This window comes from Pinus tabuliformis, chromosome 2_1 (assembly GCF_031772625.1).
Source record: "Pinus tabuliformis cultivar Carrire ecotype Pingquan chromosome 2_1, CPIR1, whole genome shotgun sequence".
NCBI lineage: Eukaryota > Viridiplantae > Streptophyta > Pinopsida > Pinales > Pinaceae > Pinus > Pinus tabuliformis.
In genome coordinates, this window is record NC_142299.1 from 268,306,725 (window position 1) to 268,318,493 (window position 11,769).

The 11,769-nt window shown below is 41.4% G+C and overlaps 2 protein-coding genes across 2 annotated transcripts; both read left to right on the top strand.

Annotated features, from left to right (window-relative positions):
* The first annotated feature begins 379 nt into the window (after positions 1-379).
* LOC149199782 (uncharacterized) lies at positions 380-1,012 on the top strand. The gene has a single exon (XM_089400708.1). It carries the CDS (start codon positions 380-382, stop codon positions 1,010-1,012), a length of 633 nt encoding a protein of 210 aa, XP_089256834.1.
* A 4,086-nt stretch (positions 1,013-5,098) lies between these two features.
* Positions 5,099-6,076, top strand: LOC149199783 (uncharacterized). The gene has a single exon (XM_089400709.1). It carries the CDS (start codon positions 5,099-5,101, stop codon positions 6,074-6,076), a length of 978 nt encoding a protein of 325 aa, XP_089256835.1.
* Positions 6,077-11,769: the final 5,693 nt, after the last annotated feature.

Sequence of the window (11,769 nt, forward strand, 5' to 3'; positions counted from 1 at the left end):
TCTCAAACTATTTTTGTCTTAAATATAAAGTTTTGTCTTAAAATAATTTTCCGTTTTAAGTAGGGTGACAGAGAGAGAGTTCGGTAGAGCGGAGTGAAGGAAAGCGATGGCAGGCTAGGGTTTCGGGACAGGTTCAGTCATCCCCTGGTGGACCTGATCTCGGGCAGGTGCAGGAGACCATGGGTGCGCCTGCAAAAACCAAGTATCAGATCAGTACCATATAAAATAGAGTAGAAAGCACTGAATAGGCCAGACTGTGAGGAATGAAGGAAGTAAGCGGGGGGGGGAGATCCCCTCCTACAAGGAGATTATAGCGGGGGAATCAGGCCGCTATGGGACAAATGGAGGACTTGGAAACCGTAGCAAAAATGCGCCGGTGATGGGAGAAGAAGGGCAGGCAAAGACAGGAAACAAATGTTTGCCACGGGCATCCAAAAAACCCAGGTTCGTAATTTCGAACAACAAATTAGAAGAGTACAAAGGCTATATGAGAGATCATGCACTTATTTGCAAATTTATAGGAACTTGTCTGTCTGAGAAAGATCTGATGAAATGGATTCAACAAAAGTGGAAACCGAAAGGACATATAGACCTTAAACTGGGGGCTAAGGGTTTTTTCACAGTAGTATTTACAAACCTAGAAGATAAGGATAGGGTTTTTGAAGGAGGCCCCTATTTCTTCAACAATGCAGGATTATTCATGAGGCAATGGGAAGAATGTTATAACCCGGAAAAAGAAAAGATGTTAGCAGCACCAGTCTGGGTCAGATTATTTGGGCTTCCGATAGAGTTTTGGGACCTGGAGATTTTAGAAGGAATTGGGAACTCAATAGGAACCTTTGTGAAGGTAGCAGAGACGACAAAGAGAGGGAGATATACTTCATATGCCAGGATTTGTGTCTACATGAATATCACAGAACCTTTGCCGGACCATATTGAAATAGAATATCATGATGAGGTATGGGAGCAGCCAGTTGATTACGAACACATCCCATTTAGGTGTAGACGATGACATGAATACGACCATCTGTTTAAACATTGTCCAATGAACAAAGGAAATACCCCATCAAACCAAGCGGAAGAAAGGAAAAGAGCAGAGTAGGAAGGGAGGATGAATGAAGGAAACAGAGAAGGATTTACGGAAGTTCAGAGAAGAACAAGATCCCAAAAAGGAAAAACCAAAACAAACCCTTTTTACCCGGAAGGCAACCAGAAAAGCCAGAACCAGTTTGAAGTCCTGAGAGACCTAGAAATGGAAGTGGAAAGAGAAGAGGAAGAAGACACAAGAGAAGTTCAGAAAGAAATTATGAAAGAAGCTAAGGAAAAGAATGAAATAGCAGTGGAAAAGGAGGGAGAACAGGAAGAACAAGAATAAGAACAGACCCAAGAACAGATCCAAATGGAAATAGACCCGCAACAGGAACAAGAAGGAGAAGAAGAAAAGATCATGAGGAAACTCCTACAGGAATGGAAGCATCTGGATGAGAGGTTCATACCAGAGGACCAGAAACAACTCTATAAGGACATGTTCCAAAGGTACAAGGAGAAACGAGGAAGATGGACAGCGAAGCAACCTGAGCAACTCGGATCACAAGGGGATCAGAACTCAGAAATAGGTACAACAGGGAAAAGTGGAAGGAAAAGAGGAAGGAGACCTATGAGCGAGACCATTCAGATGGTAGGAGACATGTTGGTGAATTCAGGGAAAGTGATACCATTGTCGGAGGTCTTCCAACAACCCCTAAAACTTTTGAAATGATTATCACAACCTGGAATATCAGAGGACTGAACAGTAAGGGAAAACAGAGATATCTGAAAGAGAGACTCAGAAGGGATAAGCCAAATATAATGCTAATCCAAGAAACAAAAGTACGGGAGAGCAAACTAAGAGAAATAATGAAAAATTTCAAGCCACATTATGAGATTATGGGTCAAGATGATAGGCAGTGCTGGAGGAGTAGCAATAATGTGGAACCCAGAGGAGGTCCAATTCGAAGATTGGATGAGCATACCTCGTATCCTTTCCGGGAGATTTAGAATTTTAGGGTCTCAAGAATGGTTTTTATTATCAAATGTATACGGGCCCCATATGCAGAATGAACGCAGGAACTTTCTTCAGAACTTGGCAGCTTTGCGTGCCCTTTACCCAGGTTTACCTTGGGTAGTGGGAGGAGACTTCAATATGATAAAAACTCTAAATGAAAAAAAGGGAGGACTTAGAAGAACAAAGACAGACATGGAAGCCTTCAGAGATTGGATAGCAGCTCAAAGGCTTGTGGACATACAGACAACTAATGGAATTTATACATGGAATAACAGGAGAGGAGGCAGAAATCAGATAGCATCCAGATTAGATCGATTCCTATTGTCAGAACAGATTATAAATTGGGACATTTACATTGAAGCAACGATTCTCCCAGGAATGGGATCGGACCACTGGCCGGTCAAAGCAGAACTAGACATAAAAGCTAGCCCGAAGAGAAAGCCATTTAGATTTGAAGCCTTCTGGCTCAGAGACCAAAATTTTATGAAGAAAGTAGAAGAATGGTGGAGACAAAGCAGACAGAGGGGAAGAAACAAAATGCAGACTTTCCAGCTGAAACTAAAAGAAATAAAAGGAAACATCAAGAAATGGAATAAGGAAGAATTCGGACATATACTTGAAGATAAGCAGAGGCTAGAGCAGAAGATGGAACAAATCCAACAAGAAATAATAAACACAGGCAGAAGCGATGACCTGGCCAAAGAGGAGGGAATATTAATAGGGCAATTAGAAGAAAGGCGTAAACAAGAAGAAATCTTGTGGAGGCAAAAATCCAGGGTAAATTGGTTAAGGGAAGGGGAAAGGAATACTAAGTTCTTCCACCAAGCTATGATCCAAAGAAGGCAGAGAAATAGAATTTTCTCTATTAAAAATGAAGCAGGGACAAGAGTCATGCAACATGAGGAGATAGAGCAGGTATTGGTTAAGCACTTTAAGGATATTCTGACGGAGCCAAATGTCGATAGAGAAGAAGCTATTGAAAGAATGTGTAATGAGATCCCGAGTAAAATTACTAGAGACCAAAACCTCGCTTTGATGAGGGCAGCCACTCTGGAAGAAGTAGAAGAAATAGTGAAGGGAATGAAAAAGAATAAAGCCCCAGGCCCCGATGGATTTACAGTGGAATTCTATCAAGCAGGGTGGAACTTCCTAGGACAAGACATCCTGGATGTTGTAGAAGAATCAAGAAGGAATCAAAAGGTAAGTACAAACCTAAACTCAACTTTCTTATCTCTAATTCCTAAAGAGAATAAATCAGAAGACCCTCAGGGCTTCAGACCTATTGCCCTCTGTAACGTAATATATAAGATTATAGCTACCTTAATAGCAAAAAGACTCAAACCGCTCCTGCCTAGCATTATCTCCCCTGAGAAAACAAGCTTCGTTGAGGGCCGGCAAATCCTGGATGGTCTAGTGGTTTCCCAAGAAGTGGTGCACTCCCTAAAGGTCAAAAAGGAAGTTGGTATGATGATTAAACTTGACCTCTCCAAAGCCTATGATCGTCTGAACTGGAAGTACCTGAAAGGAATCTTGAAAGCCTTCGGCTTCTGTAATAGATGGATTGAATGGATATCATCAATGATCTCATCAACAAATTTCTCTATCATGGTGAATGGAACCCCATCCCAGCCTTTTAAAGCTTCCAGAGGTCTCCGACAGGGGGATCCTCTGTCCCCTTTCCTGTTTATCATAGCGGTAGAAGGCTTAGGGAGATACATCAAAAAAGAAGTTAGAGAAAAAAACCTCAAAGGAATCCAAATTTGGGGTAACAACCTTCCTATTACTCATCAGCAATTCGTTGATGACATCATGCTGTTCTGTAATGTGTCACTCAGAGAAGCCCGCAGAATCAAAGCAATTTTAGACCTATTCATGACAGCCTCTGGAACCCAAATTAACAATGACAAATCTTGCATGTATTTTTTTAACACAGCTGGAAATATCAGAAATTTCTTGACCAGAACTTTGGGATTCCGCTCTGGAGAACTCCCAACCAGATATCTTGGTACCCCTCTTGCATTAAATCCCCTGAGGATGGTAAATTGGCAACAAACCCTGGAAAAAATAACTAGAAAATTAGCAAACTGGTCTTTCAGAACTTTGAATTTTGTGGGCAGAACTGTTTTAGCTAAGGCAGTACTTCAATCTATACCTATATATCAACTATCGGCAATGGCTGCCCCAAAAGGTGCATGCACTAAGATGACAGAGATCTTCAAAAAATTCATTTGGGGAGGAAATAAGGACCAAAGGAAATGGGCATTAGTATCCTGGAAGGAAGTGGTGAAAAGCAAGATGGAAGGAGGATTAGGCCTTAGAGATCCCTATATTCTAAACCAAGCAATGGGCGCAAAGCTTTGGTGGCGGTGGATGAATGGAGGAAATGATCTATGGAAAAGAATATGGTCAAAAAAATATAACATGCCCACCAAACCAGAGGAAATACTAAGGATAAGGGACACACCAAAAGGGTCGACAGTGTGGAATCTAGCCAGTCTCAATAAAGACATGATAACCAGGCATGCGTTTTGGGAAATCAAGGATGGCAGTTCAGCAAGATTTTGGGAGGAGGCCTGGCAACAAAGGGACAGAATGAATGGATTGCAAGCCCTAAGGAGTCTAGGCCAAGAAGCAGCTGAGAAAGGAATGATACTAGTAAAGGACTTTTGGAGGATAGAGAGCCAAGATGAAACATGGAGAACCTGGAAGAGCCTAGAAGAATGGATGGAACAAATAGACGGAGAGCAAAAAGAGCTATACCAAAAGGAAATGCAGACAAGAAGAATCCCCATAAGATCGGGACTGGACATCCTGAGATGGGGACACAAAATAAAAGGAAAATTTTCAATTAAAGAGGCTTACCATCTCTTGATTAATAGAGAACCAGAGGATATGACAAGTACCTGGAAACAGATATGGAACAACAACTGGTGGCCGAAAGTGACCCATTTCTTATGGTTGGTCATCAAAGGCCGTATTCTAACATGGGATCAACTCCAAAAGAAAGGCATTCAGGGTCCTCCCAGATGTCCTCTATGTAAACAAGAATAGGAAATGCAAGAACACCTTCTGAATTCGTGCACAAAAGCTCAAAGACAATGGGAAAAGGTCAGATGGCTTTTTGGAAAAACCCACAGAGATCAACAGAGTATTAAAAACACTATCAAAATTTGGGGAGGAGGACAATTTACAAGTCCAGTGGTTAGGCGTGCATGGAATCTGGTAGCTGGGATGAATATGTGGATGATCTGGAAGGAAAGAAATAGAAGAGTATTCCAGAACAAAGAGATGACACAAGACCAACTATGGGGAAAAACCTTGAGACATATCCGGGAAACCATACTTGCGGACACTTGGAATGGAGAGGACTGGGAAGTGACGCAGGAAGAAGAGCAGATCCTAAAGAAACTAAACTTGAACCAAGGAATGGTGGCCCCTCAGATGTGGAAAGCGCCCAGGGTGGGAGATAATGGCATCAGGCAATTTTCCCCTCCCCCAAATGGTTTCATAAAGTTGAACTTCGACGGAGCCTCTAAGGGAAACCCAGGCCCTGCAGGGATCGGAGGTCTTTTCAGGGACGATCAGGGAAGAACGAGATGGATATATGCAGACAACGGAGGCATTATGAGTAACAATGAGGCAGAACTGATGGCAGTTCGGCAAGGCTTAAAGATAGCAATTAGAAATGGTTACAATAAACTGGAGGTGGAAGGAGATTCCTTAATGGTGATACAAGTCCTCAAAAAACTTAACAACGGGACCTCATGGGACAAAGTAACTCAGAGCTGGAGGACGGCCAGCCTGATCCAAGATCTGGAAAGTATTTTGGGAAGATTTGACTATATGATTATTAGGCATGTTAGAAGAGAGGCCAACAAAGCAGCTGATTTCCTTGCGAACTGGGGATGTCAGGAACCAAGAGAGAAAATGGACAGCTTATGGACGACGCACTCAAAAGAATCAAGATTTGAACAGCTTAGTACGATCCTCATCCAAGATAATCATGAAGACACGACTCAAAGGAAGCAGTGACAGATGGTTCCTGATCGGGATGAGGAGCCGGTTAGGTAGAGATGACAGGGGTAATCATTGCAAAGGGAGGGTAGCCGGATGTGACTTCAGGGAAGAGGCAGCCCCCCCAATAAAATTAATGAGCAAGCGGTCAGCTCAAGCCTCAAGAAACCGAAGTGGAGGTGGTGGAACACAGATGAGTAGTAGGAGTGGCAGCGGTAGTGGCAGAGAGAATAGGGCAGTGAAGAGCCATTATATGAAGACTGAGGTAGGTAGAGGTAAACTCATTCTGAACGGGGCGAGGGAGGAGCTGCAAGAGCCACAGCCAGAAGCAATCAACAGGGAGGTCGGCATTCACGGGTATGTGCTTCCTGTGAACTCTGTCTCTTTTCCATATAGCTCAATAGACAGAATGGATATGTTTAGAAGATGTGAAGCCCCGGAGGACGAGAAATATGAGCGCCACCCTGTAATTCTCGAAGAAGGTTATAAGGAATTACATCGGGTGGGGAATCCTGAGAAAAAGGAAAGCTGCAGCAGTGAATACAGTAGGAGAAAATATGAGGGAAACCGTGATAAGTACCCCCAAATAGAAGAGGAGATGAAGCCTAGTAAGGGAGACCCGAAAATTATGCCAAGTGCCCATCATCTGGTCCGCATGGCAGAGGGCATAATAGATCTTTTATACCCGGAGGAGGGAGAGCAAAGCCAAACCTGTGGAAACAGAGGGAAATGCAGCAGAAATCGGGGAATTACCAAAGGCATTGTGGCAAGTAAGGCTGATGATAAGAATATCCAAAAACTAACTCCAGTAATTGATGAATGTTTATAGGTGAGGGCAGGACAAGGGATGGCGCGCTCGGGTCGGGGAAGAGGACGAGGAGGCCGGGGACGCCCAAGGTAGGGGACCCAGGGTGGTAGGTCTGCAGAAGCAATAGATAGTCAGCGTAGAGGAAGGAGATTGACCTTGACAACAGTTCAAGAAGCGGCTCGTGCCTACCAGGAAGGCACGGATGAAGAAATTCGACGCATTATCCAAAATATGGAATCCAGCATCCTGGAGGAGCAGTCTGGTTCAGAGATAGAAGATTGGGCAGAAGCGGTGACCAACCCAGGCAACACTAGGGGCAGGCTGACCTTATACAGACAGTCCTTGCATATTTACTGGGTCCTAAAGTGCTTGTTGGGAAAAGCTCTTGAACAGGTTGCAAAGGAAATGGCGGAACTTGCCAATGGGGTGCCTAATTTGCAAAAGGAAATGAAGAATTTCCAAGTCATCATGATAAGCCATAATAACAAGTTAGAGGAGATTTCTCAAATACTCTCCAGGATGGCTGGAAGCGGCCCTAGCCAGGTTGATCAGGCGCATATTCCCATGGACATGGACCAGCACACAGGAACCAGAAAAGAATGAGCTTCTGAAGGCTCAGTTGAAGCTGTTTTGAATTTCTTTCTTTTTCAGTTGCATGCGAACTAGTAGTTTAATAAGTAGTTTCAGCTGTTTGGTGTATGTAGCCAATATGGACAGACTAGTAAAGTTTTGCTTTTGGAATGCTTATAACAATCTAAGGTGGCCAACAGACCTGGTTTCCCTTTGGGGCAGGGTGAGGCCACCAGAACAATGTATATGGTTTCCCTGTTTAATATAATCAGAAAAGAATGGCACTACCTTTACATACAAAAAAAAAAAAAAATTCCGTTTTAAGTATAAAGTTTTGCCTTAAAATATTTTTGTTTCAAACTGTTTTTGTCTTAAATATAAAGATTGTCTTAAAATATTTTTGCCTTAAACTATTTTTGTTTTAAATACAAAGTTTTGTCTCAAAATATTTTTGTCTTAAACTATTTTTGTCCTAAATATAAAATTTTGTCTTTAGATATTTTTGTCTCAAATTGTTTTTTGTCTTAAATTTTATATTTAAGAGAATTCAATTGATATTAAATTTTAATGTAAAATAACTAAAACAAAAAATGGCTTTTTAAGACAAAAGATTTATTTTGTCTTAAAAAAATGTCTTAAAAGTGCCCTTGGTGTAGTAGTGGGATATAGATAACTTAAAGATAAATTTGATACGATATAATATCCAATAGCCTTAGAAGAAACTCGTCAGAATCATGATAAAATGAATTATTGAAAACAAAACAAGTCTGACATCATGACCCAAGACATAAAAATAGAAATGAACTTTTTCTAAATAAAGGGACTGCAATATGGCTAATACAAATATTAAGTGGAACCTTCTCAGAATAGTTATGATAGGTTTTCTCACTATTTAAATCTTAGGTAAAATTAAGGTCATAGAGATAATTTATTGTTAGATATTTTGTTGTTAATTCATAACTAGCACATTCATATAAATTAAATAGCTAATAATGCCAATAGGTATCAATTCATGATAAACATCAAAACACTTATTCTATAATATATATTACATTGTTAAATTAAAAAAATCATAGAAAAGCTAAAATATTAATTTAAATTATTATTATTAATAATTATAAAAGAATTATTATATGGCTTTGCAGCGATATTTTTAACTATAGAAATTCAATTTATATTATCATAAAATTTTTTATCATGATTTATTAATTCCCTATCTAATAAAACACATGTTCAAATAGTATTTTTTCAATTAATTAATTTGAAATAAATTAATTAAAAAAAATAATTAAATTAATTACTCGTAAAAACAATTTCTTTTATGTAAACACTTTTTTTATCTAATTTACCCGGAATACATTTATATATCATAAACCACTTTAAATAACCAAAAAACAATTTGCACATAACCAAGGAAACGTCAACCACGCCATCATAATTTCCAAGTCAGCATAGAAAGGTTTGCAACAAAAAGTCAACCATTGACTTTGTCTCCGTTGTCCAGTCTGTGAGATTTACAATACGGTTAAGCCGGAGGGAATATGATTGAGCATTATTGCTTTGCAGTGGAAGCAGAAGTCTTAAAAGTAGCGGCTTAAATTCAATTCAACTATTTTTTACTTTGTTATTTTTAGCGAGAATCTAATTATATTGTTTTTTTCCTTGAAAATTATGGAAAATTTGGTAATATTTTGATAAAATTCCACAGGGATTTTAGTAAATTTAAGTTACAGTTTGTAAATGTGTTAGAAAACCTGCACAGATGAATCTAGGTAGTAAAGGTTGAACGCACAGCTTTGCAGAGCAAAAACACTAAAAGAAAATTGAAAGAACAAAAGAATGGTTCATTAGAAAACAGGTTACAATGCTCATGATATAGCATTACTGGGTGAAGATCCCAAGGTAATGCACCATAGTGGTGATCAATGAGAAGACTCAACACCTACAACAAGTTTCGGAGATAACTAGCCAGTTGCAGAGTGAAAGAAGGAGCAAATCAGGGAGTAAATCATGCAGAAGAACTAACCAGTTGCGGAGTTAAAGAAGGAGCAAATCAAGGAGTAAATCATGCAAAATGAATCTTGCATGTAGTCCTATGCTCTAACTAAGAGTCCGCATGTAGGTGTGTAGTAGTTCCAACACCCCCCCTCAACACCACTATGGAAAAAAATAGAAAATGGGCCCTGGAAACTAAGGCCAAAGGTCACCCAAAATACAGTGCAACTTGTACTAAAATTGAGGAAAGAGGGAAAACCTTGTGGGAAAACCCCCCCCTCAAAATACAATGTAATCAAAAGAAAAGAGGAAGAAAAGACAATTGCTAAGCAACTGTGTCCTTCACTCCAAGACGATCGCGCAGAGAGCGAAACTTCTGCTCAGTGAATGTCTTGGTGAAAATTTCTGCAGTCTGTTCTGCTGAGGGACAGAACTGCAAATCAATGACCCGATCATGTATTAAGTCTCTGATGTAGTGCATATGGATCTCTATGTGCTTCGTCCGCTGCCGCTATACTGGATCCCTTCAAAATTTAAGAGTGCTCTGGTTGTCACACTAGATGACAATGGGCTGGTGGAACTGGACGCCCAACTCAGTGAGGAAGTGTTGTAGCCACGGAGCCTGAATGGTGATGTTGACTACTCCTCTGTACTCAGCCTCGGCTGAAAAGAGAGCAATAGCAGCTTGCTTCTTGCTCAACCAACAGATAGGACCAGACCCTAGACTGAGTGAATATCTGGAGGTGGACTTGTGATCAATGTTGTCGCCTGCCCAATCAGAATCAGTGAAGCCAAGGAGATTCAATGCAGTGCCGGCTGCATAGTGAATCTTGAAGGTGATGGTGCCCTGCACATATCGGAGGATGCGCTTGGGAGCATTCCAATGTAGCTCATGCGGCTCCTGCATGTATCTAGAAACTGCCCCTACTGCATATGAGAGATCTGGTCTGGAGTGGGTGAGGTACAATAAGCTCCCCACTAGCTGTCAGTAGAGAGTGCTATCAACTAATGGAGTGTCACCTCCATCCTCAAGGCGGACCCCAAACAGAAAAGGAGTCGGTGCTGGCTTGCAATCAGTCATGCGAAATCTCTTGGGGAGATCCCGTGGATACTTAGCCTGAGAGAGTTTGATGCCTGTGGCATCCTGGCTAATCTCAAGACCAAGAAAGAAGTGTAATGGACCCATGTCTGTCATCAAGAACCTATCATGCAAGGCCCTCTTGACTGTAGCAATGGCTGAAGCCGAGCTGCCGGTGATTAGGAGATCATCCACATACAAAACTAAGATAAGAAGAGAATCATGTGTCCTGAGCATGTAAACATTCGGATCAGACTTACATCTTTCAAAGTTTTGTGATAAGAGAAAAGAATCCATCTTCGCATACCAAGCTCTTGGGGCCTGCTTAAGGCCGTAGAGAGATTTCTTCAGTCTGCAGACCAAAGATGAATCCTGAATGAAACCATGTGGCTGCTCCATGTAAATCTCCTCTGATAGGTCTCCATGAAGAAAGGCATTCTTCACATCCATCTAATGTACTTCCCATCCCCACGCTGCCGCAATGGCAAGTGTAAGGCATATGGAATCCATCTTTGCTACTGGAGCAAAGGTCTCATCATAATCAATGCCATGCACTTGTTGGAAGCCTTTAGCTACTAGCCTCGCTTTCCATCTGGTGATTTGCCCATCTGCAACACTTTTGGTCCTGTAGACCCATTTGCATCAGACAAGTTTCCTTCCTGAAGGAAGGGGGACCAGATCCCAGGTCTGGTTCTCGAGGAGGGAGTTATATTCCTCCTCCATAGCGGACTCCCAAGATGGATGCCTAGCAGCCTTAGCATAAGACTGTGGATCAGAAGACTGAACCAAATGACAATGCCAGGATGGCGATGGTTCAGTGGCGGTGAGGACAAGAGGAGCCTCAATAAACTCTGAGCTAGTCCTCTGCAAATCAGAATTATCCCCCACAAGACCATTTCTAGCAGCTGGGTGGTCTTGTGCATATATCTCACATAAGCTCCTTGTTCTTTGATTTATGACAGGGGAATATGATTCACTGCTGGAAGCCCGATCTGGACTTGGATGTGGATCATCATTTGCATGCACTAGATTTGTATCTGAAGACTCTGTCTCTGCATCTGCATGCTCTACCTCAGCATCTGCATGCTTTGTATCTGCATCTGAGTGTACTGAGTCATCATCTCGGACATGAGGTAGATAAAAGGTGTCTGCATGCGGCAATTGAGGTGCATGTGAGAGACTTTCCTCAAATTTGACACTTTGCTCAATGATGAGCTTGTCCGTAGAGGAAATCAGGAGCCGGTATCCCTTCACACCATC